Source organism: Suillus clintonianus (assembly GCF_016758775.1).
Source record: "Suillus clintonianus strain FC179 chromosome Unknown DEU56scaffold_19, whole genome shotgun sequence".
Lineage (NCBI taxonomy): Eukaryota > Fungi > Basidiomycota > Agaricomycetes > Boletales > Suillaceae > Suillus > Suillus clintonianus.
Genome location: NW_024539243.1, coordinates 265,732 through 293,648, shown reverse-complemented (window position 1 = coordinate 293,648; position 27,917 = coordinate 265,732). Strand labels below are relative to the sequence as shown.

The 27,917-nt window shown below is 47.0% G+C and overlaps 8 protein-coding genes across 8 annotated transcripts; 5 read left to right on the top strand and 3 right to left on the bottom strand.

The window, feature by feature from the left end:
• Nucleotides 1–2,112: 2,112 nt before the first annotated feature.
• Nucleotides 2,113–3,960, top strand: DEU56DRAFT_910482 (uncharacterized protein; the record flags this gene model as incomplete). Its single annotated transcript, XM_041357178.1, has 3 exons — nucleotides 2,113–2,241; nucleotides 3,526–3,683; nucleotides 3,747–3,960. 3 exons carry the CDS (start codon nucleotides 2,113–2,115, stop codon nucleotides 3,958–3,960), a joined length of 501 nt encoding a protein of 166 aa, XP_041210840.1.
• A 655-nt stretch (nucleotides 3,961–4,615) lies between these two features.
• On the bottom strand, nucleotides 4,616–10,168 carry DEU56DRAFT_754209 (CHAT domain-containing protein; the record flags this gene model as incomplete). The annotated part of the gene is made up of 13 exons (XM_041349788.1): nucleotides 4,616–4,632; nucleotides 4,814–5,662; nucleotides 5,714–5,995; nucleotides 6,056–6,418; nucleotides 6,500–7,778; nucleotides 7,834–7,931; nucleotides 7,978–8,117; nucleotides 8,833–8,896; nucleotides 9,070–9,503; nucleotides 9,618–9,699; nucleotides 9,752–9,991; nucleotides 10,036–10,047; nucleotides 10,129–10,168. 13 exons carry the CDS (start codon nucleotides 10,166–10,168, stop codon nucleotides 4,616–4,618), a joined length of 3,900 nt encoding a protein of 1,299 aa, XP_041210839.1.
• Nucleotides 10,169–10,404: 236 nt separating this feature from the next.
• On the top strand, nucleotides 10,405–12,233 carry DEU56DRAFT_790242 (fatty acid desaturase-domain-containing protein). The gene is made up of 6 exons (XM_041352595.1): nucleotides 10,405–10,460; nucleotides 10,508–10,681; nucleotides 10,729–11,207; nucleotides 11,266–11,378; nucleotides 11,431–11,710; nucleotides 11,766–12,233. Exons 2-6 carry the CDS (start codon nucleotides 10,639–10,641, stop codon nucleotides 12,000–12,002), a joined length of 1,152 nt encoding a protein of 383 aa, XP_041210838.1. The 5' UTR covers nucleotides 10,405–10,460; nucleotides 10,508–10,638; the 3' UTR covers nucleotides 12,003–12,233.
• Nucleotides 12,234–12,553: 320 nt separating this feature from the next.
• On the top strand, nucleotides 12,554–12,884 carry DEU56DRAFT_712959 (uncharacterized protein; the record flags this gene model as incomplete). Its single annotated transcript, XM_041347536.1, has 3 exons — nucleotides 12,554–12,606; nucleotides 12,660–12,764; nucleotides 12,824–12,884. Coding segments are annotated over 3 exons (219 nt in total), but the record flags the coding sequence as incomplete, so codon positions are not given.
• Nucleotides 12,885–14,378: 1,494 nt separating this feature from the next.
• Nucleotides 14,379–15,777, top strand: DEU56DRAFT_870337 (uncharacterized protein; the record flags this gene model as incomplete). Its single annotated transcript, XM_041355621.1, has 2 exons — nucleotides 14,379–15,178; nucleotides 15,246–15,777. 2 exons carry the CDS (start codon nucleotides 14,379–14,381, stop codon nucleotides 15,775–15,777), a joined length of 1,332 nt encoding a protein of 443 aa, XP_041210836.1.
• A 3,519-nt stretch (nucleotides 15,778–19,296) lies between these two features.
• Nucleotides 19,297–21,141, bottom strand: DEU56DRAFT_910478 (uncharacterized protein; the record flags this gene model as incomplete). Its single annotated transcript, XM_041357177.1, has 6 exons — nucleotides 19,297–19,312; nucleotides 19,364–20,243; nucleotides 20,295–20,401; nucleotides 20,454–20,582; nucleotides 20,633–21,036; nucleotides 21,094–21,141. The coding sequence occupies 6 exons, from the start codon at nucleotides 21,139–21,141 to the stop codon at nucleotides 19,297–19,299; spliced, it is 1,584 nt and encodes a 527-aa protein (XP_041210835.1).
• A 544-nt stretch (nucleotides 21,142–21,685) lies between these two features.
• On the bottom strand, nucleotides 21,686–22,265 carry DEU56DRAFT_910477 (uncharacterized protein; the record flags this gene model as incomplete). The annotated part of the gene is made up of 4 exons (XM_041357176.1): nucleotides 21,686–21,820; nucleotides 21,858–21,939; nucleotides 22,004–22,192; nucleotides 22,246–22,265. 4 exons carry the CDS (start codon nucleotides 22,263–22,265, stop codon nucleotides 21,686–21,688), a joined length of 426 nt encoding a protein of 141 aa, XP_041210834.1.
• Nucleotides 22,266–23,277: 1,012 nt separating this feature from the next.
• DEU56DRAFT_883917 (uncharacterized protein) lies at nucleotides 23,278–26,745 on the top strand (the record flags this gene model as incomplete). The annotated part of the gene is made up of 10 exons (XM_041356151.1): nucleotides 23,278–23,478; nucleotides 23,540–23,911; nucleotides 23,962–24,155; nucleotides 24,208–24,373; nucleotides 24,428–24,573; nucleotides 24,624–25,021; nucleotides 25,083–25,274; nucleotides 25,327–25,465; nucleotides 25,515–26,209; nucleotides 26,273–26,745. The coding sequence occupies 10 exons, from the start codon at nucleotides 23,278–23,280 to the stop codon at nucleotides 26,641–26,643; spliced, it is 2,874 nt and encodes a 957-aa protein (XP_041210833.1). The 3' UTR covers nucleotides 26,644–26,745.
• Nucleotides 26,746–27,917: the final 1,172 nt, after the last annotated feature.

Genomic DNA, 27,917 nt, shown 5'->3' with positions numbered 1-27,917 from the left:
GTCTCGGGTCTCGGTACTCAGTACTTGGTCATTCAAGACTCAAAACTCATAGAAATGTACAAGTTTCGAGTTTTTTGTGATATACATTTTTGCGAGTTTGGAGGTTGGAGTGTGGTAGTCCCGGGTCCTAGGTCCCGGTTCTCGGGCTTCGGGTCTCGGGTCTCGGTACTTGGTCATTCAAGATTCGAAACTCGTACATTTCTATGAGTTTCGAGTTTTTTATATGATATACATTTTTGCGAGTTTGGAGGTTGGAGTTTGGTAGTCCCGGGTCTCAGGCTTCGGCCTTCGGCCTTCGGGCCTCGGGTCTCGGGTCCTCAGGTCTCGGTACTTGGTACTCAGTACTTGGTCATTCAAGACTTGAAACTCGTACGTATCTACAAGTTTCGAGTTTTTGATATGATACACATTTTTGCTACTTTGGAGGTTGGAGTTTGGTAGTCCCGGGGTTCAGGTGTCGGGTGTAGTTTGATTTTTGGGCTTCGGATCTCGGGTCTTGGTACTTGGTACTTGGCCATTTGAGACTCGAAACTCGTACATTTCTATGAGTTTCGAGTTTTTTACATTATATACATTTTTGTGAGTTTGGTTAGAGTTTGGTAGTCCCGGGTTTCGGGGATTCGGGTGCTGGGTGTTGGGTGTTGGGTGTTGGGTGTTGGGTGTTGGGTGTTGGGTGTTGGGTGTTGGGTGTTGGGTGTCGGGTCTCAGTACTTGTTACTCAGTGATTCGAGACGACAAAGATGTATATCATCTTATATTTGTATTTTCTTAACCCCACACATGTATCTAATATTACCCGGCATTGGCCCACCTGTCTATGTAAATTCACCACTTCAGCCCACCCATCTATCTAATATTTCCTTATGTCGGCCCACCCGTCTATCTAATATTTCCTTATGTCGGCCCACCCGTCTATCTCATATTTCCTTATGTCGGCCCACCTGTCTATCTAATATTTCCTTATGTCGGCCCACCCGTCTATCTAATATTTCCCCATGTCAACCTACCCATCTATCTGATATCCCCCTATGTCGGCCCACCCGTCTATCTAATAAATAATTCCCCTCACCCTCGGCCCACCCGTCTATCTAATAAATAACTTGCCTCACCCTCGGCCCACCCATCTATCTAATATTTCCTTACATCGGCCCACCGGTCTATATAATATTACCCCACGTTGGCCCACCGGTCTATCTAATATTTCCCCACATCGGCCCACCGGTCTATATAATAATATTTGTTATACATCTCTCCTCAGGTCTATTAATATATGTCAATCCTACTCTACATATTAATCATGGGCCCACCCATGTCCATCATAATATTTCTCCCGGCCCATCCGCCATCATTGATGATATATATCACATCAGCATAGATGGGCCCACCCGTCTCCATCGGAAATAATATTCCTCCCGGCCCACCCGTCTCCATCGGGAATATACATAACATCGGCCCATGATCCGCTGGCCGTATTACACGGGATATTATGTAGGTCGGGTGACCCGTATAATACGGGATTTGTCACTGAAGGGGCTCTCAAATCTATGACGGCCCAGAGGAGACAATAATAAATTGAATCATTTTTGTATAAATTATCTACCTGATAACCCAAAAGTCGTGTTATGTTCGAAAATCTATAAAGTAAGGTGTGATGGGTGGGAACGCTCTCGCCACCTTGCGTGAAAGCCACGTTCTGCCACATGGTTTCCGCTTAGCTCGCTAAAACCTCGATTTGGAAAGTCGCGTGGTCCCTTTCGAGCGCCGACGATTGCTGTGCACCACACATCCAGTGTTGCGCCATTCCCTTCTGAATCCGCACATGTCGAATTTTGTTTCAACGGACAGGTGAGTTCCTGTCACTATAAGCTGACTTGCATTGTGTGATGTGTTGATAACCACCCACCATTCTGTAGCTCTCAACAGCCTCCAGGCTGCACACCACTGCCTTCTGTCACTGCAGTGACATCATCCGAGTCCAACGTGCGATTCTCTGCTTCATCGGACGGCACATGAGTCTTATTTTTTTTTGTCTAATGAAATAAAAGATTGAAAAACACCCTTCCTGCAGGCATCCCTGCACCCAGGTGTTGCCCCCCTTCTGCAACCCCCAGCATGGCTATGCTGTCCTACCACCATCTTTGCCTTGCTCTCGCACCACTGACTGGGAGGCCCAACTACGTGGAGACTGCCGCAAGCAGTTTCATGCTCGACTCAAGCATCAAAAGCTCAATGATCCTTACAGTAAGACAGCCTGTCGAGAATGCACTCACGCATTGGAGCAGTATATCCATGATGTCTCCAAGAGCACTGCAAAGATATGACAATCCATGGAGAGGAGCAAGGAGGAGCATGAGCACTGGATGAGGAAGCAGGAGAAGAAGTTGCAGAAGATGGTTGATGTTCATCTAGCAAAAGAACAGAGGGAGAAGGATTGCGCGGATCAACGAGACTGACGAGAGTTCATTGGCAGTCAAAGGGCATGGGCAAGTTGTGAGGCCCAGGTTAAGCGATTTGATGAGAGGCTCAGGGAGGGACCACCACCAGGTTGGAAGTTGCCTCAAGGCTGGACACGTTCTCTTCCACCCACATGCAAACTCTTTTAGGTTTCTCTTTGATTGCTTGGTAATTTGATTATGAAATAAAAGAGTCTTCAATGAACAATGCTCATCTTGGAGACAAGAGGGATTGGGAGATGAAAGACAGAAAATTGTGAAATAAATAAATGGGGGGATGGGGAAATATGAGATGGGAGATGGGAGAATAGAAGAACAGGAGAATCAATAAATTATAATACAGCACAAAAATATGTGACTGGGGGGACAGAAGAGTATGAGATGGGGAGAACTAATAAATTATACTATAGTACACAATGTGAGACTGATTCCTCTGCCAGCAGGATTTGTGCAATGTATGATAATTTTTATTAATTATAAAAGTATACACAAATTCAAATTATGATCTCAAAAATACAATATAATTCAAAACCTGCTATGATTAATAAGAAGACAAGGTGCCGCAGGCACCTTGAGCAGGGCGCGAAGCACTCTGCTGCCTTCCTGTGCCGAAGGCACAACGGGTGTGGGCTAGTCTCAAACAGATAACCAAAAATCGTCCACGTGGCTTCTCAAAACTCTAATTCATTCTCAAAAGTCATCCACATGGCTTCTCAGAACTCTATTCTTAGCACAAAAGTCGTTCACATGGTACCTTCAGTAGAGTCCTACTGTGTTGTCCTCCTGTCCTCATTGTCGTCAACGATGAGCTACGTAGCGCCACGTGTCGTGTCACGCGTCACACAGTACTGGCGGGTGATGTACCCGCACCTTCCTTGTATGGTAATTATTTATTGGTGTTTGAAATCTTAACTTTGTGTTTGTCCAAGTTGGTTACAATGAAAACTCGCTAGGTGCCAGTCTGCTGCCTACATGTCACATTACTTCCAGGCTCCTCGTCCAGTTGCACCCATACTGCCCACAACTCACAGCCAGATTGCTGCTCCGTCACCGTTGATATCTAGCATGCAAGCCAGCCCTGCACCTCTGCTCGCCCTATTCCTACCCGTTCTCGCAAGTTCGGTGCAACAACACCTACTCTGGCTATCCCATCCACACTGCGCCTTCCTCCAACTATAACCCTAACGATCCCTCAGCGATCGAAGAGCAACTCGCTCTCCAGATGCAGATGTACGCCCTTGCATTCTACAAAACTGCATGCACTGACATCACACTGTATTCGTCGTGAAATAGGGACCCAATCTCCAAGCATGCACCATATACGAAACTCTTTCCAAGGGCATCAGTGCTCATCGATGAGCATCCCGCGCCAAGGGCACAGCGCTTGTTGAGAGGCTCCTCAACTCGACTTCTTCCGGCGATGGTTCCAACGGCAACTCAGAATCCGAAGATGACTTCTATCTATTCCATATCTCAGCCAGTCACAAAGCCAGTTGCAGCGGAATAATAGATGCTATGACGGACGGTGTAATGTAGGCTAATATTATGTGCTCCTTATCCGAATACCCTTTGCCATGACATTGACCTACTTCCGCAACTGCACCCAGCATGGCATCCATTGGCAGGTATACTTTTGTGTCCTCGTGCTTATCGTATCTCCCAAGCCAAGCTTACATTGTGCAGAGCCACACCCACTGCGTCAAATCTGTCCGTCGGGAATACTGACAGTCATCCCCACATTCAGCTGCAATTTCTGCATGCGTAACAACCGCGAGATGTGCCAGAAATCTTGACAGCAGTAATAGGCACCAGTGAATGTGTCCATCACTCAGAAAAATCACGACTTTGTCATAATGTTAACAGGAGGTAGGCTTGAGGATAGACAAGTCGAGGAGGTAGTACCGGAACAGTATCGAGCCCTTCTGCTTTGGCACGATCACTGGCGGCACAAGTAATCAGTATGTATTATGCGTGCCTCACCATAGGAGACGAATATAATCCCAGAGAGACGAAGTTACAGACCTGGGTGCGCTGCACATGTCTGATTACATTGGTGGTAGTGAGTTGAGGTTGCATGGCGCAGAAGGCTTTGAAGGCCTGAAGCTTGAAGAATAGTGTGATTGGATGGTGCGAGTCGACCCAAGTCAACTCGTACGACATACTCAAGCAGAAGACGAGGCTGCAAACGATTAGAGTACAAAATAACTAGGGTGAAGATACCGCTAGGGGACAATAACATGAGAGGATATGAGAACGAGATAACAGGAGCGTAAAAGTATCACGGTCGTGACTATAAACGACGGGAAGAAAGAGAATGCAATATAACAACACATGAAACCGTACCAGCAGGAACTACATACCAATATGAACAAAAACGATTATCTGCTCGAGCGGCACCTTCGTCTTCACGGAGTCTCTAGCATGGTTGACTGCATGCGCCGCCTTCGTGCAGTCCATGACACCATCCTCCATATCCTCGAACATCTTCTCGTAGAAGGCTTCCACAAAGTGTTTTGCGAGAGCGTCATTGAACCCCCACAGTGTGCCTACAATGCTCTTGAAACCGGAAAACTGGAGTCCAGCTGCGAGGTGGATGGCTTCGTCAGGCGCCACCTCATCGCCAACGGCGGTGTGACACGCTGATAAGAACGTGAACTTGGCTTGCGGAGAATTGTTCTCCATGATGTCGAGTAGTGCAAGGGGTTTGTCTCTCATGGCGAAACTTGAATTATAAGGCTGCTCAAGGTCTTGCTTCCCATGACAAGCGAGGTGCACCCAGGTGTTATGTCGCAAAGCATTGAGTGCACCTGCTTGAGTGGCTTCATCTTTTGAAAGATTAGTTAATTTGACATTGGGAGGAATGAGTTCATGGACAAGCTCAAGCTCGATGTTGACAGCGGGGAGCACCTTGCCTTGATCTGCACCAGACTCACCTTGTCCGATCGCTGCGAAGGTCTGTGCGATGCAAGTCTCCATTGTCTGTCGAGACCTGATCAGAGCCGAAAGTGTTGGCGTGTAAGGACAGATGAATATATCCTCCAGGCATGCCTCTGGCCCTGAGCGGTCTGCCCTCGACTGAAAAGGGTTAGCTGCATGGAGAGGAATGGACATGAAGGCTGCTGTCGGACAAAGCCATATTCGAGACTGACGCTGCAATTTCAGGTCATCCTGGAGGACGTTTATGATGGGCAGCATGATCTTGTCCCATACTACCCGCAAGCATCTTCACAACTTCTCCCTCGGCTCCCTTGGGTGCATACAAGCTGTGTGCCTGATTGCCATAGCGAAATCGTGCTTGAGCTGCTCCACATCTGCGAGAGTGATGCGTGGGAAGGCAACGTGGTGAGGCTCCCCTGACGTCGGGACGATGATGGCGCTGCATGAGTATTGACTTGCAATGAAGATGATGACTGGTCCATGACGTGCTGCCACTTGCAACTCTGCATACAATGGCGGGAGCAGGAATCGCGAGAAAGCTGGAAGATTACGGATTTGAGCTACCGTAGCGTCCCACTGCTCCATCAGTTTCCTGTACTTTATTGCTGCGTGATCAGCAGCAGCTCAGTCTGTGCTGCCTGCGGAACCTTGAGCATCAGACAGACACTTGCTCAGCTCTGAGAACTTGTGAGCTAAGATTGGATTCGTGGACTCAAGGTCTTTGAGTGGACTCCTCAGACGAGAGGCCAATGACCACTGTTGGCCACGACCCCACTCCACAAGTTCGATTGCGTGTCGTAAATTGTCGAGGCGGACGGCACACGATGCTGCATCAACAGGCAGTGATCTGGTGTTACGGGAGGCAGCGGCAGTGGCAGCTTCGCGTCGTGAAATTGTCGATGATCGTGTTACTAGATGACTATCAAGAAGGTCAAAACATGTGTTGTAGGCCTCCAGCATAGACGTATGACTGTGCTGCTCTGCTGCGGTGACCCACTTCCGGGCCGTCACAATGCGATTTGGAAATCCTTGAGTAGGGTGTCATGATGCCAGTCTGAAGTTCTCCATTGCAAGTGACAAATCAGCAGGGTTTTGCTCCATCTGGTAACGATGCAAATAGGCCTCCTGCAGCCACAGATAGCTGAAGTATCTATGCGGGTGCAATGAAGGCAATGCCAACAATGATTCTCCACAGATATCAATTGCCTCCTTGAAATCTTCATTCTTCTGAGTTCGCGTGAAACCATAGCAGAGCGCCGAGCTCAAATTGAGAAGAGTTGCATGGCACGTGGGATGATTATGCCCCTGTAGCCGAAGGCATTCACGATACAGATCAATGGCCTCGTTAAGATCCTCGGCAGATTCCTCGTTGACATGCGATGTTGCAAATCTGGTTTGAAGCGTGAGGGCAATGTTGTTGAGTGTAGTATCACGATTTGAATTTCCAGATGGGCACAATGTCAATGCCTCGCGATGGAGGCTGATAGCTCGGGTGATGTCATCAATGTCATCGTGTTCGATGAAACAGTTGCGGAGGGCAAGCCCTAGGTTGTCTAATGAAGAATCACGACATTCGTGCCCAACAGGGCGCAGTCGCAGTGCTTCTTTGTACAAGGTGATGGCTTCATCGAGGTCATGAAATTTGCCTTGGTGATTAAAGCGGGAGTTGAGTGAGAATGCCAAGTTATTCAGGTAGGTATCACGGCCCAAATGTTCCTCGGGGAATAGAGAAACAGCTTCACGACCAAGCTGTATGCTCTCTTCTAGATCACCAATGCTGCCATGCCGGTCAAAGTGTGCCTCAACTGCCTGTGCAAGCTTGTCGAGGGTGCGGGGACGGTGTTGATGGCCCGAAGGACAAAGTTTGAGCATGTTTCGTCGAAGGTGGATGCCTTCATTGGATGCATCAATTGGAATATTGTTGCATTGCGGGATCACATAATTGACCTCGCTGTCTAGGCCGATGCTACGAAGGTAGGTGCCCTCTGGACAGAGGGGCAGTAGCTTGCAGCACAGCTGCGCAGATTCGTGAATGTGGATGGCGGTGCGCTCCCTGTTGTAGTGCCAGTTCAATGTTCGAATGAGACAATAGAGAGATAATGTGTGATCGGGGTGGCCCTGCGGACGCAATGCAAGGGCGTCACGGAAGAGGGAAGTGATGTTGTCGATGTCTTGAAGATCCCTTTGAATACAACCTAGAAGGCGGGCCCACGCAAGGTTGGTGAGAGCCGTTGCATGGTCAGGATGGCCGACTGGACACTGGTCCAGAACCAACTGAAACTGCTTCAAGGCATTGTTCAGGTGAGAGACCCTCTTGTGTGTCATGTATTGGGCGAATCGTACTTGGCCTGCATCTGTGTCTCGCGCAATTTTACAGTCTACGAGGGACTACAGTAGGTGTTCTGTCAGCATAAGCTAACAGGATAGAGTCAACATCGCTCACATCAAACGGTGTACCGTGCTGATTGTCGCAAGTGTGTACAACAACCGCCTTTAGTGTGAGGGAAGGGCGGACACCGCAGACAGGTGGGAAGGACAGTTCTGTGATGTATTAGCAGAGTGCATGAATAAGGAGCGAATCACTCACCAAAAGGCTCATCTCCGTGATCGAGTAGCTCATGCCACGATGTTTTAAGTTTTCCAATAACTTCACCATTGCCTAGCATTCTATCGAGCTCATAGGACGCTCTGATCTCCATTGATAGTGCAGGCGATGCCTGTGATGAACTATAAACCAAGTATCAGTCTCGAATCGCGTCAGAAGTCTCCATGGACTTTACACAATCACAGTATCGCCCCACATTACAGATTCATCTGACAATAAAACTCTAAGGGCTGATTTCCAGCACTGAGTCGAGTTGACATTGATGAGCACGTAAATACTGGCTGGAATGCGCTTGGAAGGGACTTTGAGATTTTTTCCGCTGATGACTGTCAACAAGCGCGAGGGTCATGCAACGAATACCAGCATGATATTGAGTGACCTACTTTCAAGTTTGATGCATTGGCTTGTATGGCTAGTAGGCGTGATGGTGCGGCGAAACAAATGACGAACAATACGGCGCATTGGAGATTGAGTGGGGTACATAATGAGTGGTAGGAAAAGACGGAGGGTAGGGATATGAGGACTGTGGATGGAGTTCAGCTGAGAGGAAGAGGAGAAGAGGTTGAGGGATCAGACTGCACATGTATTTCCATGCTGTAGAGGGCCGTTCAGCACAATAGACGCTGGGATGAAAAGATGACCAGCTATGGTTAGCGGGAGAACCTGCATCAGCAAAAGTGGCACAGCAAGGTTATGTGAAACCTGGAGCATCCTGTGATGCTTCAGCTACTCCTGCACTGAGTCGTACAACTTATTTAGCACTAGGGTAACAAGTAGAATCAAGTGTATTTCGTGATGTAATAATATTGCAAAGAGTTCGCTGAAAACGACGCGCACCAATTGTATATCATAATTCCGATTGAACTGCCAGTGACAGTGCCGAGGAGACGGTTTGCGAGAGCTGCACAGATAGCTAAATTAACTTTGCAGTGGACGATACAACAACTGAAAGTGTGACATGCACAGTGACCAGCTCGAACAATGTTAGTCAGAACATGCCATGAGACCAGTGGCCGGGTGAAGCAGTGAATCTTCCTTGTTTGAGAAACTGTCTATTCTCCTTCAATGACAAACATCTAGAACCAGGGCTATTCAAACCAGTTTTCGGCGTAGCGATGGAGTGGCGATGACGCTCTGCACTGATGCCGCGGCTGATCATCAATAATTGATTGTAGAATATCGCGGAAGGTGAGGGTTGCGCTGATACGAACGCAGAGCTTGATACGATGCGGGAAGTGCTGGAAGAGGATTCTGCAATGGAACGCGGAGTTGCAAATGACCCCCGATCTACTTCTGGTGTCTTCCAATAAATATCAGTGACTGTGCGCTGAAGAACAGGTTTGTGAGGTGACTCTGGAGTGTAAAGCGGTTGTGGTGGGGGAGCTAGAAGGAAAGGTATTGGAACGGGTAAGGGTCTTGGGGAGTCAGGAGCAAAAAGTGCAGAAGTGATATATGTATGAAAGCCTGAGTGTTGTGGTGAATGCCAGCTGGGAGCGCAGTTGCGTAGTCTGCAGAACAGACAATGAGAGGTGAATACTACGCCCACCGCTCAAGTGGTGAACGACCTTCATGACAAGGAGGAAGTCAGTAAGCTATCATTAGCTAACAAGCAGGATACACACTTGTATTCAACAGCATCAGCCCCAATATAAATATCGAGATCGACAGTGCGCCTCATATTCTGCGCTATGTCTAGTTTGATCTCTATAATGTCATAGGTGATGGCCAGTAAGACAAATGGGAACAACAAACGTACCGGGAGATAGGTAATTCTTGAAACACACTCCAACCTCCCCCTTGCCATGTGCTGTGACAGCAAGTCTCGTCTCGCCTTTAATGTTGTGTTTTGAGAGGCAGATGTTGTGGTGGGGTGTTGAATCCAAAATTTCGATGTCTACCCATTGGTGCGCCCCAGGGTCAACATTGGCGGTGACGATGACTAGCGCATGGGTGTGTGCAGCGTTCCATATGCATTTTGGGATGGGCAAGCGGGATGCTGGAAGGACGAATTTGATGGTGTGCATGAAAGGAGCAACTCACAGCGGCGCCTTACTAATTGATTAATTACCATAAAAGGCAGGTGGTGGTGCTAGCATCACCACCCGCCATACTGTGACCTGCGACCCGACATACGAAGGGCGGGCTTGAGCTCGCTGTTGATGACAGTGAGCATGGGAACAACAAATAGACACAACGGGTGTGCTGGTAGAGTTTTGAGAAAGCACGTGGATGACTTTTGTGCATAATCATCCTGATTTGGTAGCCACGTGGTCCGTGGACGACTTTTCTGAAATGATTTAGAGTTTTGAGAAGCCACGTGGATGACTTTTGTGAAATCAATTTGAGTTTTAGTTATAACGTCGATTTATTTACTTTATCGTTTTTATTTTATTTTGTCCAATACGGTCCCTCATACAAATCGCGCGTCTTTATAAACGGCCCAACGGGTGTCGGACTTTTGAAAGGTATGAGAAGATCAAATTTATTTATTGCTACCGATCACACCCGGCAGATCCCGAGCGCCGAACTACCACCTTCAATCAAATTCCAAAATTGTGGTCGAAGAACCTCTCACCGTCAAGTATTGCACTGACCACCAATCCACGTTCGTTCGTAGTAGACGGCGCAGCCTGGACAGGCTCCATGGCAGCACAATCGGTTTGCAAAGGAACAGGGTCGGAGATTGGTAACTCAGTTTTTTAAATCGCCTTGGATTAGCTGATTGTTCTCTAGACTTCAGCTACTTCGGCGGTGCTGAGTCTTTTACGGAAGGGAGACGTTCTTTACGCCGGACAACCGTTGTTTCCCCAACTGAACAGGATGACGGTCTATCCTATCCAGGTCCACCGCAGGACCCCACAGATTTTCTGTGGATAATGACGGAGGAACCTCACCGCTCGCGGCGTATGGCCATCATGAAAGCGCACCCTGAAGTAACGAAGCTCATGGGCTACGAGCCTCTCACAAAATACGTTGTGCTAGCCGTCGTGTCACTGCAGCTCTACCTTGCCATGCATCTCCGACACACCCATCCGCTCTCTTTCCGCTTCTTGTTCCTCGCGTACGCTGTAGGCGGCACCACGAACCAGAACCTCTTCCTCGCCATCCACGAGATCACGCATAACCTAGCATTCAAGGGCATCAATGCAAACAAGGCTCTGGCTGTCTTTGCCAACTTACCCATTGGTGTACCTTATTTTGCCGCGTTCAAGGTGTGTAACACGTGCGTGTGAGCAAACGTGGACTGATAGGTACTGCGGACGCGTCCAGAAATACCACATAGAGCATCACAAACATCTTGGGGAGGACGGCATAGACACTGATCTCCCCACAAATTTTGAACTGCTTTGTCTGAATAACGTTCTTGGAAAGACATTTTTTGCGTGAGTGAAGCGTCGCGCGTCTAGCATGTTGCTTGCCTCATCCATATCCTAGGACGTTCCAGATATTCTTCTATGCCCTGAGACCTGGCTTTGTCAGAATGCAGACGCCCACCCGATGGCATTTGTACAATGTGATTGTGCAACTTCTCTTCAATTATGTCCTGGTGCGCACCTTCGGCATACGCCCTCTGCTATACCTGCTCTTCTCGAGCTTCTTTGCCGGAAGTCTGCATCCATGCGCAGGCCACTTCATTGCCGAGCATTATGTATGGGATGGTCTCAACCAGGAGACCTATAGCTATTATGGCCTCCTGAACATTCTGGCTTACAACGTATTGTCGTTTTGCAATATTAATATTTAGTGCCTTTGTTGATTATGTTGCGCAGGTCGGCTACCACAACGAGCATCATGACTTCCCTTCCATCCCATGGACGCGTCTTCCTGCATTGCGAGCGCTAGCACCAGAGTTCTACGATATTCTCCCATCACATCCCAGCTGGACGATGGTCATCGTGAACTTTATCCGAGACAAAGAGGTCGGCATCTTCGCACGTGCCAAGAGGATTGCCAAGAACAGCAAACAGAAGCATGAGAGTTCCAGCTCAAGCAGTGATCGGGAGTGAGGCGATGGACTAATATCTAGGTGCTTTTTTTTAATGGACGCTGTATATACATCGCAGTACAATACCTGACGCATCGATCGGCTTTGCAGAAGGGAATTTGGATCGGTATTTGTCTCTCAATTTAGTGGGCGTGTCTGGGTCTGGAGCGTTGACCACATTATTTGCCTCTCGTGCTCGTCTACTGGCAGATGTGCAACACTGCGAAAAGCTTTCACGAGACCGTAGCTGGACTCAGTCCTACCGTAGATGACGGACTGTGGTATAAGAAAGTTGTCGAGAACAGGCATGGCAAAACGTCCGAGGGGTTATGGTAAGTCGATGCGCATATATGGGTACTCGCGATGAGCACATTTCAATACGGAATACAGCCTCCTAGGAGAGCTTACGGACGTTGGAAAACAGGTGACTGAGCTCCATGCGAGACCCAGTTGCTTGGCTTACGCGTCTGAGAACAGTCCACGTATTCTTTCGGGACAGCATTGCGAAGCCTCTATGTAGACAGGTAAGCATATGCGCAGCTTCTTGATTTCATCTCACTCGCATCTTTCTGAAGATTGAAATTTCTTCCTCAAAAGCTCGAAGATGAACGTTTGACTTACTTCCGGTAAGTCTATTCACCTTGGCCTCGTGACTCGCGATGAACCTCACACAACGCAGCTCTACGAACATCGCGCGGACGATTGAATCTCTGCAGCACATAGTCCATGGAGTGTACCCTCCGTCTGCTTGCGCTCCAGGTACGATACCCTCTATCATCATACGGTACGCTTTTGCACAGGGCACAGAAGTCAAATGCAAACTCACGATGTCTTTGGTATCAGTAATGGAGTTGACGAGAACCTCGTCAGTAATACCTTAGCCTGCAAGCGACTGGCGCTCTTGGAATTGCAGTTTGCCGAAGGTAATCACATGTTTTTAAGTAATATTCTGGAGACCCGCCGTGGAACGGCGGGAAACACTAAGACTGATCGGACAAGAGATAACGGAACAAGATCGTGGATTTGGAGAGATGTTACAAAGGAGCAATGTCGTGGTATCTAGGAGACCCGAGTCTGAGATAAAGACAAGGAAAAACGGTGATATAAGGTAACCGAACAAGCACATGATGTGTTGTAGTAAGCAGCAGGCTTACATATTCTCAGATTTATCTGATAGGCTCTTCCAGTTGCTGTTGCTATCTGGAATTCACGTTTAGAACCGTTGGATAAGAAAGTCTCCAAGTATAAGGTAGGGCTACTACAAAATCGACCAACATCACGTGACAAATGTATTGAAAGCGTGACAGAATTGCAAAGTGATGAAGGCTCTAGGATAACATGAAGGAGAGAAAATCGGAAACCTGTGAATGATGGAGCACACTATGTAGTACAGTTCACAGGACCTGATTCATTAGAAAGTGCATGTAGTGTAACTTATGGACATTAGATGGGATTGTGGCATTTATCGAAGTAAGTTTGCCAAGAAATTTGCACCACCGTTGGCCGGCGATTATGTTCCACCTCATCCGGTTCCATTATTCTCACCAAGATGGCTCCATGCAACAAGAGGAACCGCGCGAGCATTGCGAATCTTCGATGCAGACGTCAAGAGCCGGGTCTACGCGAGACGAACAAAGAGAACCAAAACTTGAGTGTGAGTTTAATGTTACCTTTTTGTGGCATGCTTTGGAGCACTGATTGACGGCTTTTTGTCCAGACTCCCCTCGCTTCTATGCGGGCCTCGACTGACATATGTGCTGGAGCTGGAGATGAAACAGATATCACTGTCAGAGATGCTAGCTTGCCAACTCGCACATCACCTGTGTCTTGTGTCCTTGCTGATATGGAAATTTTCTCGAATGTTGAAAGAACTGTGCCGCTTGCTCCTACCAACTTCGAATCAGTGAATATGATCATTGATGACAACTCAGGGAGGACATCACTTCCAACATATATCACCAGAGACACGCTTGCAGCTCACAACGAGTCCAATCCACCGCATCTTCCCAACCGCTACTCAGCATTCGTGTCGGATTGCCCTAACAATGATGATACCTACCTAGATCATGAATCCGTCGGGTCTCTTGGCGATGATCTCAGTTGCATAGATGGCAGTTTCGGTGACAGCGAAAAAGATGTTGAATACACCACCAGCCCTGCACGTCAATACCGAGCTCTGAACTGGCATGCGGCCCCCACTCTTCCTGTTGTGGAAAAAGCACTCGATGATCTAAAGCTTGTCTTGAAACCATTGCGGAAGAATGGAGTGGGACACATATGGGTAGACTTGCCTGCCTTGTTCCGGGAGCGCCTAGAGCAGATCAAAACATTTTTAGGAATGTTTATCAGCAAGTCAAAGGAGGCGGATACGCTCGGAAAGGGGTCCTCACCTCAGTGGATGGCAGCATCATTGGCAACAGCTAATGTGCATCAGAAAGGCACATATTATGCACGCCAACTACGTGCATGGGCCAAGGCATTTATCACGGACCGTGACGATCTCCCTTTCGACCAATACGGCCGATCGAAGATATCGAAGCTTGATAATGAAGAGCTCATGAACGAACTTCACCTGCACCTACAATCGGTCGGGAGATATGTCAAGGCAGGGGATCTCGTCACGTACCTCTCTGACAAAGAAGCCCAGAGTCGCTTTGGACTCAAATCAACGATTTCCCTCGCAACGGCGAAGAAATGGATGCATACACTTGGGTATCACTGGCGCACTGACCATCGTGGTCAGTATGTTGATGGACATGAACGAGGAGATGTGGTTAATTATTGCCAGAACATTTTTATACCGGAGATGATGGCATTACAAGCTCAAATGAGACGGTGGATGAGTGACGGACTCACATCGGAGATCAATTTGGAACCACATGAATGTCCTGTCGAAGTTTGGCTGCAGGACGAAGTCACATTCTACGCAAATGACAGGCGTCATTCCGGATGGTATCATCTCAATGCAGGTTCCGATCCTCGTCCAAAGGGGGAAGGGATATCAATCATGATCTCCGATTTCATTTCCGCAGATCGAGGATGGTGCAGATCACGAGATGGGAAAGAGAGTGCAAGAGTTGTCTTTCGAGCAGGGAAGTCGCGAGATGGATGGTACACAAGTGAAGACATGCTGAAACAGGTGACGAAGGTCATGGACATCCTGGAAAACAATTATCCAGAGTCAGATCATGTTCTCGTGTTTGATAACGCATCCACGCACCTGAAACAAGCAGATAATGCCCTATCTGCACGGAAGACACCCAAGGGAATCCGGGAATGGGGGAGTTGAGACGACGCTATTGGGAGAAGACGGAAAACCAGTCCATGGGCGGGATGGGAAAGTTCTAAAAACGAAGGTGCCGATGCAAGATGGGCGATTCGCAGACGGACGACCACAGCCGCTTTATTTCCCACCCGGCCATGAGCATGCGGGAAAGTTCAAGGGCATGGCGGAGATTCTGTGGGAGAGAGGGTACAATGTTTCGAAGCTGAAGGCCCAGTGCACCAAGTTCAGGTGCCCAGAGGGGGCCACTCAATGTTGTTGTCGAAGAATCCTCTTCAATGAGCCAGATTTTGTTGGTGTCCCAAGTCGCCTGGAAGAACACTGCCTTGCGCGGCACTTCAAGCTAATCATCTTGCCGAAGTTTCACTGTGAACTCAACTTCATCGAACAGTGTTGGGGATATGCTAAAAGACTTTACCGATTATATCCACCCACCACGAAGGACGAAGAGATGGAAACACCCCTGGTTGTAGTATTAGACCTAGTAAAATGGGAACTACCATTCTTACCATAGACACTTTTGACGGCAATTACCAGCAGCGCAATTTGACCTAATCCATGGCATTTGTCAGGCCCTATTTTGCTGGGTGTTTTGGCTTTCACAGCCGCATTTTTTGGATTTTTGAAACTCAGCTATGTTTTCAGTCACAAATGTGTTTTCCACATTTGTCAGATGTTTTGGTATGTTTTATTCCGCAATTTTGGCCTCCAAAAGCGGAAATTCACAAAACACATCCTGTTTTGGTCACCTCCTCATGTCAGGCCTCCCCACATTATTCCCACACTCCGCATTTTCGCATTTTTAGCCACCTACTGTGGGAATTACCCCACAACACCCAAAACATCATCCCAATATGGTATACCACATAATTATAATTATTCCCACACCCTCCCCACCTCACTGCAGCTTCACCACTACACCACAATAGGTCCTCCCTTGTATCTAAGTAGTAGTTTGGTATATACATGTATAATATTATCTAATAAACCGCTTTTTTTGTCAATTTGTGTGCCTGCTCATCCTCCAGGCCTTTTTCAAACAGGGTAGGGTACAGAACATTTTCGCATTTTTGCCCCTTTGATAGGGGGGTGTTCCAGGACATTCAGAACATATTTATGAGCATATATGAGTATATTCCCATCTTTATTTCACCCCCTGAAGTGTCCTACATCAATAGATATAGCACATATGCAAGAAAACACAGAATATGTTCTCATTTGATTATTTCTAGGTGAACAGCCTTGTAAAAATGATTCCCAGCATCTATTTAACAATAGGAACAATGTATCAGGAGCCCAGGACCATAGGATAATTCCCTGTTGCATGGTGTGCCCCCCCTCTCCTGGTGGTTTACCCCCTGTGAAAATTTTTCCTGTAGGACCGGACCTCAATTGAGGTAGGGGGTCTATTCCTATGTATATTTGAGGTAAGTCTATCATATAGCTGGCCCAGGACACACATAGGATCCTGCTACAGGAACAAAAACATAGAAAATCGCATTTTTGACACTTTTGATGTTTTCAGTATCTTACTCTTGCATAAATTATACAACCTGTTCATATATCATTATCATAGTATATATACTTGCTTTTTGTGACAAGGATCAGCTCACAATAGGCCAGAGGTTTGAGTTAGTGTGAATACTTGCTATTTCTACTGATAAGGATCCCATACTTTCAATTCATCGAAATTTAATAATCAGACACCTGGAGTAGATTTCAAATATACCCAGTATCATAGGCCTAAATGTACAGAACAATCCAACAAGAATTGAGTGCTGAGGAAGTGAAATAGATAAGAAATTGAGTGTGGGAAAGTTCAAAGACCCAAAACATCGAAAATGGTCAGTTGAGCAATAGTAGCACTTTAATGCTAGGTCAACTCAGATATACACCACATCCCTTCCACCACCCTTCAACCTCAGGGCAGTATGTAGTATATGTTCCTTTAGTAGTCTACAATGTATCCTACATATTGTTAATGAAATATTTGACTTGTATCATATATAAATGTAACTTTGTGTGAAAAGATGTCAATTGTCACTTTTCACATATATGTGGCTTTACTTGTCATTCAGTCAGTCCTTGATGGATCTTTCTAAATCTTCAAATCTATCATCAGGGGCATATATAGGACATATCCCAGGTCTTTGATTACTTATCACAGGCTTGATTACTATGTAGGCTTCTTATCAGTAGAAAAAGCCCCTGTACATCATTTATCACATTTGCACCCTATGTAGGGCTGATCCTTGGCACAAAACATATTTGTGAATGTACTACTGATCATATATGAGCAGGACTGGTCATTTGTGCAAGTGTAAGGGACTAAAAAACATCAAAAGTGTCAAAAATGCGATTTTCTATGTTTTTGTTCCTGTAGCAGGATCCTATGTGTGTCCTGGGCCAGCTATATGATAGACTTACCTCAAATATACATAGGAATAGACCCCCTACCTCAATTGAGGTCCGGTCCTACAGGAAAAAGTTTCACAGGGGGTAAACCACCAGGAGAGGGGGGGCACACCATGCAACAGGGAATTATCCTATGGTCCTGGGCTCCTGATACATTGTTCCTATTGTTAAATAGATGCTGGGAATCATTTTTACAAGGCTGTTCACCTAGAAATAATCAAATGAGAACATATTCTGTGTTTTCTTGCATATGTGCTATATCTATTGATGTAGGACACTTCAGGGGGTGAAATAAAGATGGGAATATACTCATATATGCTCATAAATATGTTCTGAATGTCCTGGAACACCCCCCTATCAAAGGGGCAAAAATGCGAAAATGTTCTGTACCCTACCCTGTTTGAAAAAGGCCTGGAGGATGAGCAGGCACACAAATTGACAAAAAAAGCGGTTTATTAGATAATATTATACATGTATATACCAAACTACTACTTAGATACAAGGGAGGACCTATTGTGGTGTAGTGGTGAAGCTGCAGTGAGGTGGGGAGGGTGTGGGAATAATTATAATTATGTGGTATACCATATTGGGATGATGTTTTGGGTGTTGTGGGGTAATTCCCACAGTAGGTGGCTAAAAATGCGAAAATGCGGAGTGTGGGAATAATGTGGGGAGGCCTGACATGAGGAGGTGACCAAAACAGGATGTGTTTTGTGAATTTCCGCTTTTGGAGGCCAAAATTGCGGAATAAAACATACCAAAACATCTGACAAATGTGGAAAACACATTTGTGACTGAAAACATAGCTGAGTTTCAAAAATCCAAAAAATGCGGCTGTGAAAGCCAAAACACCCAGCAAAATAGGGCCTGACAAATGCCATGGATTAGGTCAAATTGCGCTGCTGGTAATTGCCGTCAAAAGTGTCTATGGTAAGAATGGTAGTTGCCATAATATGTAGGTCTAATACTACAACTACGGCTGATGGAAACCAATGTTCATAAGGCACTGAACTCTGTTCCCATTGAGTGCATGCGTCGGTAAGTATTGCTGCTGATGCTTCGAGAATTGAAAGAGTCAAACTCACACAGTTATAGGTTTTCGAACCGGTCCTTACAGTTTCTAGACGCATATCGGAAAGGTCTGAATGGAAAGCAAGCGGCATGGGCAAACAGGAAATATTGAGGTCACCGCACTCTTCCGGACAGTATTTTACAGGAACTTGGTGACAACCAGATCACATAGACTTCAGAATAATATAGTTAATAGCTAAATAGTACATACACTCGACACTTTGCTACTTACATCTAATACATCTAATCTCCTTGCATGGCCGGTGGCGCCGCCCATGCATCAACGTCGCAACCGTCGTGCCTTGCATCTCGTCAGCTGTCACACCATGTCACGATTGGTTGGTTTTTGTAGTAGCCCTACCTTACCACGTGATGTACATATTCTCGCATTTCTAAGTGTTTTCAGATTTTCACTGATCAGAAACATGTAAGCTCATTTTATTATCAAGACAACAATTAAGAACGACAACAAAATAACTATATGTGAAGACGACAAATTAACTATATGCGAAGATAGGTATGGTAGTGACTGCAGAGCTTTGAAACTTTAAACTCTTTGTTTCCTGTTTGTCAAGTTAGATTTACCGAATTTATAAACGACGAAAATAACGCACTTCTTGTGACCTGAGACACCATCTTCACCTGCCGGTCCACGGCGCTTGCTAGCAATCAGACGGTTGTCACCAATACTGTTAGCAATAACATTGCGCGAGGATGGAACAGAGACTCGGCCGGTCCTGCGCAGAACAGAACACTCGATGGGTGTGGGAGGCTGGCTTTGTTGATCAGGTATGGTAGATGGGGATGCAACGGGTGCGAGAGGCTGACTTTGTTGATCGGGTATGGTAGATGGGGATGAAACTGGCGCAGCGGATGAAGGAACAGCAGCTGGAGGAAGCATGGGTGAGTCCTCCGGAGCTAAGATGGGTGTAGGCTGAAATAAATCCATGGATGGGGCCTGGATTCGCATAGACTCAGAGGACAATGTGGTGGTTGGAGGAAGTGCGGGTGAGTTCTGCAGTGGTGTGGGTAAGTCCTGCAGTGGTACCACAATGGGTGCAGGCTGAGATATGTTTCGGGGCAAGCCAGGAGGTGGAGTTATGGGAGGTGATGGCGACGTGTTTGGGGGCAAGCCAGGAGGTGGAGTTAAGGGATCTGGCAGCGACTCCAAGGCAGATGCTGCCTGCGGGTAGGGAGGTAAGCATGGCAGGTTTGGATTTCCGCCTGATGCCTCAAATGCATCGACTTGCGCAGAGAGTCCCTCCCAGAATGAGTCGTCTATGTCCGGCCAATTGATATCAGTCGAGTTTTCAGGCAAATTGATGTCTGGGACTTTGTCCGCCTGGGACAATGTGTTGAACATCACCTGACCAGATGTGTCATCATGGCTAATTCCTAACCCCGCACTTATCGGTGAACGATCACCACCATCATCATGATCGAGATCATCGCTTGCACTCCCTAGCCTCGCCTTCAAAGTCGCTGTAGCCTCTGCTATTGATGGATTGGTAAGTCGGCTTCTATCAGTGATTACAGCAAACTTACGATAAACTCTGTGCAGATAGTCTTTGAAAGGAGCCATAATAGCGCTCTCAAATTCTGGGTATGTTTGACTGAAGTTGTTCCCATACTTCGTTTGACCTACATGAAAACTTCGTATCCAAGGTGAGTACTGAATGCTACGGATAAACATGGATGACTTACCTATAGACATCAATCAATCCACCAAGCTCTGGAGAAGGGCCACCTGCGAGGAGGGAGAACGAAAACCCTGTCGCATCCGCAAGTCCGGTCAAGAATTTATTGACCATAGCGGCGAGTTTTTCAATATTTCTGTGAAGTCATGTAAGCTTATTGACACGTTAGAATTCATGAATCATTACCTCCCATAATCGTCTTCGCTCCACATTCCCTCCTTCTCATTGTCTCTATGCATCTTCGCATCCTCGATGTACTTCCGTACCTCCGCCTTAACTTCATTTGTCTCTCCTTCGTAGAGGTTCGCTGCCACCTTTTTGGCAATGGCTACACGCATCCCATTAGTAAGTGCCTTGTTCTCGGCTTGTAGCGCCTCAGCTTCTGCCTTTAGTCTGTCATCAACCATGACCTTTACATGCCTCTGGTAGTAAAGTTTGGAATACGCCTTGACTTCCTGAAGGGAACGTGTCGGCTTTTCACATTCGGTGACACTCTTCAGCACCGCATTGAAGATGTTTGCGGCCTCAGCCTTTGCTTGCCGTCCCGTCTTCATAGACCCGAGGCTATTTTTGAAACGGTTCTCTAATTTCTGTGAGCATCTATTAACATGATTGTTTCAACAGGACATTTTGCGGTGACGACGCACCTTTTTTCGCTCGGCTTCAGCCTGATCCATGATCACAAGCTCATCCATGGTCAGCGGCCCGATAGGTGGCACTGTAGCTGGCCTTGGCTCGGGGAATACATCAAGCCACTCCTCCAACAAGTCGGTAAAGAAATTTGCCCAGTTCTTGGCTCAGTCTGATTGCTTTGCGCGATACTTCTCATACCAAGGACGCAGCCATGCCTCCTGCTCAGGAGTGCTCCATTTCCGGGGTGCCATCTACATTAATTGTTATGCAATGAGAGCTGTCATTAAAATGTTCACGTATGTTGCCTCACACGATCGTGGGATGGGTATACTTATGTAGCACGAATTGAATGATAATAGTTCGATATTTTGCTCTCAAACATCCCACACACGGGCCCCCAAATGTACTTTTTGCGTTGGAAGGAGCTTGCAGCTGTATTTTGGCTCAATGTATGTAGTCGCAAATTATGTATGGTACTAATCAAATCCTGATGTCCTTCTGATACATTAGTTCCCCCAACCATTGTGCCACTGTAAGCTCCACAATTCCTCCGGACATTTCAAGAAGCTGAATGTCCTCCAAGTATGCGGCTGTGGTCTTCAAGAATCAAGAGACCGTGTCAGCGGCATGCCACTCAGGTGAGATACCACAGAAATTCAGGATCTTGTCTTGTGCACGAATCACACGCTTGAGTAGTTTTTCAATCTCGCCGATTGAGTTCACAATGATAGAGATATCACCCTTTGTACTGCAATCATCTGGGATGCTCTTGACGTACTCGGCAGGGGTTGGCACCAATTAATGTGAGCATGTCGTCCTTGGCGACTTTGATGGCGAGTAAGCATGCCGGAAGATTGGATCTGTTGGACATTAATTTTTCATTTCAATTCATATTTCTATTTTTAAAAACAGAATAGAACTTACAGTGTGTCAGTTTCATCATCGTCACTGGAATTGTCAGAGTCTGATTCAGACGCTGATTCAGACTCGTCATCATCCTCACAGCCACGCAATCCTTTCGCCACAGCTCTCGAGATCTCTTTTGATATCGCCTCTGCTTCCTTGTCACGTTTCTTTACACCATGCTCCCTCCGCCGTTGTAAGATTTGGTCTCTATGTCTGTAGGTGTCAGGAACAGCATCGGGAACAATTAATAAAATTATGACATACTTGGCATAGTAGGCATCTGTGCTTTTCTCGTGCAGCCTCCTTTCTTTCTTGCACCGTTTTGTGAATAGTTGGACGTGCCATCATTGGAGGACTAGGATTGAAATTGTAGTGGTATAGGTTCAGAAAAAGTTGAAAAGAAGCAGAGCTCAAAGAAGCTCAGGGTTTCAAACGTTCAGGGAGTCCGACCATAATAAATATACTGATATTGTCTCTGAGTGAGCCATATTGATATTAACATAGTAAAATGCATGCAGGAACGTAGTACTGGGTGGGCCGCCACCTTCTAGACTTATGAGATTTATTTTAAATAGGTAGTATATGTATGGTCTTCATAAATTGTAATGGTCGCACTACTAGTACAACTGTTAACACCCATAAGAGGTGATCAATACTAAGACTTGCGGTCCGACCAAAACTCATAACTTGCCTGTCTCAATCCGCAAGTGCCTACAACAATTCCTTTTCATACAAATCAATGCCTCGTCTTAAGCTCTCCCACCTAATATACTAGTAAGTTTTCAATCCCACTCATTAGGCCAACTCTACATAGATTACACTTGGAGTCGGCACAGTTGAAGCTTATTTACGTGATATCAACAGCGCATTGCACCATGTGACAACACTAGCTCTTACTCTCACTCACAATCATGGCTGGAGCAGGTGGTCGTCCCAGCAAGAAGCCTCGACTTGTTCGACATCCTGTCCCAGGTTCTGCTGGACAATCCTCCCAGAACGTCCACCGCCATCGAGTATTCACAATTCAACCTACCGGACAAATCAACCTGGAGACAAGATATCTTGATGCTGTCCTACCGGCGGACAACGTCTCAGAGACTCATGATGTTGGCGCTGACTGCTGCGAGACTGATCCCTGGAATGAGACCTATATATCTCTTGATGCTGAACCTCATGAGATCTATGTTCTGACCGAAAAACAAAAGCAGATGGTTAAAGTGAGCGACATTTCCCTTTTTTTATTCAACTAAACCTGACTTCTGCATTGTCTTTTTCCATGATAGGACGATCCGATGCGCGTCTGGACCTCAGAACGATCGCATTACCTAGACGAGTTGATTCGATTAGAAGGGCGCGGGAAGGCTGATCATTCATGCCATGCTTGTGGGGACTTGGACACATCATATCGTTGTGAGGATTGTTTTTCAGTTGATTTATTTTGCCGCCTGTGCATGATCAAATTCCACCAGAATGTACCGCTTCATCGAGTCAAGGTAGGTTCGCATTTCAGTTACTACCAACTTGGTGTACCTTTCTCTGACAACACTATCTCAGCAATGGCAGGACAGATATTTTCACGCTACAACTTTAAAACACCTTGGCCTGCGCATCCAATTAGGAGATCACACTGGCCAGTCCTGCCGCAATCCCAAACCCGCACAAGAGGACAATTTTGTTGTAATCGATGTCCATGGAATACACGAGGTCGTGCTCGACTTCTGTAGCTGTGCGAATGCACCATCCCACTACAGACAACTTTTGTGTGGCCGCTTCTTTCCATCAACTTCAACAGATCCGAGGACTGCAGCAACATTTGCAGTTCTCGAACATTTCCACCTCCTTTCGTTCGAGTCTAAAGTGTCGGCTTACGAGTTTTATCATTGCCTTGCACGTCGAAGCGACAACACAGGCATTAAGCCTATCAAGGTGACTGACACTCGTTTCTTACTTAGTTACTGACTAATTTATCCACACAGGACCGCTACTCTGTCTTTTTAAGGATCATGAGACAGTGGCGGAATCTCACATCGTTGAAACGATCAGGTCGCGGTCACAACCCTGCGGGAGTTGATGCAACGCAACAAGGACAACTCGCAGTCCTGTGCCCTGCCTGTCCGCAGCTCGGAAAAAATGTCCCTGAGGACTTAGCACATGTCAGCTCAAATGAACGGTATGTTTTCCTCCGTCTACTCATTCAATCATTAACTTACTGTTTTACACAGATGGCTTTACTCGCTATTCTTGGCCATTGACGCCAATTTTCGCCTTAAGCGTCATCTCGTGTCAAACGATATCAAGGGCCCTGGGCTCAGTCCCGGATGGGGGTATTTTGTGGAAGAAGGACAGTACAAGACATACCTTCGCAATCATGCAGATGTCAGGCAAGAGGTTTGTTATTTTAACTTCACTTATATCATGGTGTACTAATACATGCTTTAGAAGAGCATGTGCGTTAGCCACAATGCCATCAACATGGCGGATACCAAGCTTGCCAAAGGGCTTGCGGCAACCGGCGTAGGCTCAGTTGTTTGTGCGCGGCACGACATGCGGCTCGCAAGTGGCGTTGGAGATTTGCAAAGAGGCGAAAAGTGAGTAATTTTATCAATGCCATTGCTACAGGTACTCATGCCTCCATCAGATATATGAATATGGATTACATTGTATTCTCCGCCCTGTCTGCTTTTGCGTCCACTCCCATAGTCAACTTTTCCTATGATATTGCCTGCCAGTGGCACAAAGAGCTCTGGCGGCATGTCTCGACCCTTCCTTCGCAACTCCAACCCAATTGCACGCACACGGCCTTCAACTTCTTTGTGCCCAAGTTTCATATTGCTGCTCATATTGCCGCTTGCCAAACGAATTTCTCCTTCAACTGGACACCAGGAGTTGGTCGAACAGACGGGGAAGCACCAGAACGTGGATGGGCCGATATAAACCGCGTCGCTGCAAGTACGAAGGAAATGGGGCCCGGTAGTCGTCGCGAAGTTCTTGACGACCATTTCGGCGATTGGAACTGGAAGAAAGTGACTGCATTTGGTACGTCTTTGCAGCAGTCACCTCGTTGACATAAACTAACTATAGCGATGTATTTTTAAAGGTCGTGTCTTACTCCGCAAGATCAAGGAAGCCGTCAAAGCCAAAACAGAACATCGCCATGCCCTTACGGAGTTGGAAGAGTCCATCAAGCAATCAGACTTAGGCGTTGCCTCACTCACAAATTGTACAAACGAAGTATTAGCATGGGAGCTAGACCACTCGAATCCGAATCCGTTTGAGAGCAGGGTAACAGGTAATTTTTTCGGCCTTCATTCAAGTTGTTTATAGTCTCATGGGAAGTTCAGCCACAACGCAGGCGGCCGTTCGTCTAGAGCTACTAATGCAAGATGCGCAAGATTTAGAGGACAGATCTTTGGTTTCACTTCATTCTGATGTGACGCCGAGCATTCTCATCAGCACGGGTCTGGATATTGAGCATACACAGTAGGTGGCAAGTGAATTCAAGTGATACTACACTAATTTTGTTTTCTAGACGACGGCTTCGTGCAGATAACGGGAGCTTAGGTCAACATGCAACAAATGAACAACAAACGAAGATCCTAGCACGCAGCAATAGTCTCCAACGTCGTATTGAAGCATGGACCAAGATTCAAGTCTTATACATGCCATCTGTCTCTCAACTCCGTGCTACTAATGCTACCGGCCTCAACCATACACCCAGTGATGACGAAGAGAGCGGATGTCCAAGGTCGAGGCCCAATTCTGTCAAACCTGAGGACTTTCAGCTGCTATTTCCTTCCAACATCTGCAGCTACACACCGTGCGATCCAAAACTGCTTCACATAGAATGGTCATTGCGTTTTGCGCAGGCAAATGATGCTCTGGACGAGTGCCGATCCCATATACGCCTTCGCCATCAGCTCTTGTGTTTCAAAAGCCAGCACCTACGTGGACAATGCGCCAATACTGGGGCGCGGAAGACCGTACAAGCTGTTGATGACCGGCTAGTCCTCAGCCATGATAAATATTTGCGTGCGCGTAGCGCATTGGTCTGCCTGTCGAGGCACGTTGATCATGTTGGGTGGGATCACGGCCTACAACCACTGAAGAAAACGGACCTCAGACCAATAGGTGATCTTGGGGGACAGACTCTGGGCACAGCAATCATGCCGTGGATCTGGCTTACTCATGGGATCTCTTCGCATGACAGCGAGGGGCTGCAAGACAGTAAGTGATCATGCAGCACTGTTTTCGTTTGAAGATGACAGACTTACTCTGCGGTGGATTTAGCACTCCGCGTCGAATGGTGTAAGGCAAGGGCCCGACATAACCGGTGGCAAGAAGAAATACAGCTATTACTGGTTGAGATGCAGCGCGTGTTGGCGTTTCTCGCATGGGAAGCCAGACAGTGGGACGAGCGAGCAACCCTTCGCATGGTAGAGCGGTCAGAATATGCGGAAGGTCTGATCGCATATGCAAACCGCCAGGCTGCTATCCGTCGCGGCTTGTCTGCAAGCTTTTCGGAAATGTGGAGGGATGTGGGAGCCCTAGTAAGTGCGGGTTTGGATTATGGCGCAGAAGGCGAGCAGGACGACGGACCTTCTATTGACAGACATTCTATTGATGAACCCCCACACGAAGATCTCGATGGGGTTGATTAGTAGCTTCTGTACCTTCATACATAGTGACGTCTTCAATGAATCAACATTTGGATCTCAGATTCTCAGAAAATGCTCAAGTTGCTCAACTTAGACATTGGCCGGGCATCCGCTGTCAAAGTAACAAATGTGCCGGCTCTTGGATGGAAGATAGGTGGATAATTAGCCTACAGTGATGTATCATGTCAATGGATAGTTGAACCAAGGGATGTATTCCAGTTTTAGGGCTATAGCCCATAATGATATATCCGTCTACTAACATCAGGTGTAGTAGCGAAACCGCCTACCAACCAAATCAACTTCACGACGATGGAACGAAATAAAAGATACTCACAGTCGGGTAGATCTGAACCCCATGGGGTAAGATGTTACGCTGTTCATCTGCCGGCGGAGTCGTGCGCCACTGATGAGATGGTTTGGAAGATGCTGTCAAAGGCATTCGGTTGCCTTCCACCCGAGATATGAATGGACAAGTTGCCCCTATCGTTTACGTGACGATGAAGCGAACAAGTGAAATGCGACCTCACAGAGGTCAGGCAGTACGGCTAAACTCGAAACGCCGGTCGTCGAATTCCGCCTATATGAGCCAATGCTTAAGTTCCATGATGGGACAAAATTGGTGAATGCACTTGCCAGTGACGCAGCGAGATTAACTTACCACGGTCTGCTACTTTTCCGCAGGCAGACCGATAGAAGGAATATAGACATTCCTTCTATAACAGTCTAGCATTGACCTCACAAGTCCATTAATGGTCTTGACATAGTCAATGCCAATACCGGGACCCGGTACCTACTACCCAGTAGGACACAAGTGGGTGTTCATGTTCATGTGTTCTGGCTGCTCCGAGTCAATGCTGACCGACAGCAGAAGAACAATGGGTGGGTTAGGACACAGGTTGGACCCCTCCTGTCATGGGGGCGCAAGACAGTTAGCTCGAAACCAACTTTGGAATGCAGAGGTGACTGCAGGGAAGATTTGGGGAAGATCATGTTAGCATTGCTCTCCCACAACCACAGTCCGCTGATCAGAGCTACAGGAGGAGTTTTGGTCCCGACTCTTTCACGCCATGTTGGTTAGGCTCGAAACAAGTTACAGCATCCAGCAGGTGTGAACTGAGAACCCTGTGTTTTAAGATGAAGAGACATGCGAGTAGCATGAAGAGGGTGCGGGGAGCAGACCTTCGGGAGCTTGACACCAGGGATTTGAATCAATGAATGGCTCTCAGCCAACTGGCGTTATGTAAATTTGAGGAGAAACCAACCCGTCTTCGGACAGT

What these genes read in the sequence shown, in the direction of transcription:
- DEU56DRAFT_790242 (XM_041352595.1), top strand. Translation starts at nt 10,639, where the DNA reads ATGGCAGCACAATCGGTTTGCAAAGGAACAGGGTCGGAGATTG. An exon ending in AGGAACAGGGTCGGAGATTG is followed by an intron (nt 10,682 to 10,728) that starts GTAACTCAGTTT and finishes ATTGTTCTCTAG; the next exon opens with ACTTCAGCTACTTCGGCGGT. An exon ending in CTTGGAAAGACATTTTTTGC is followed by an intron (nt 11,379 to 11,430) that starts GTGAGTGAAGCG and finishes TCCATATCCTAG; the next exon opens with GACGTTCCAGATATTCTTCT.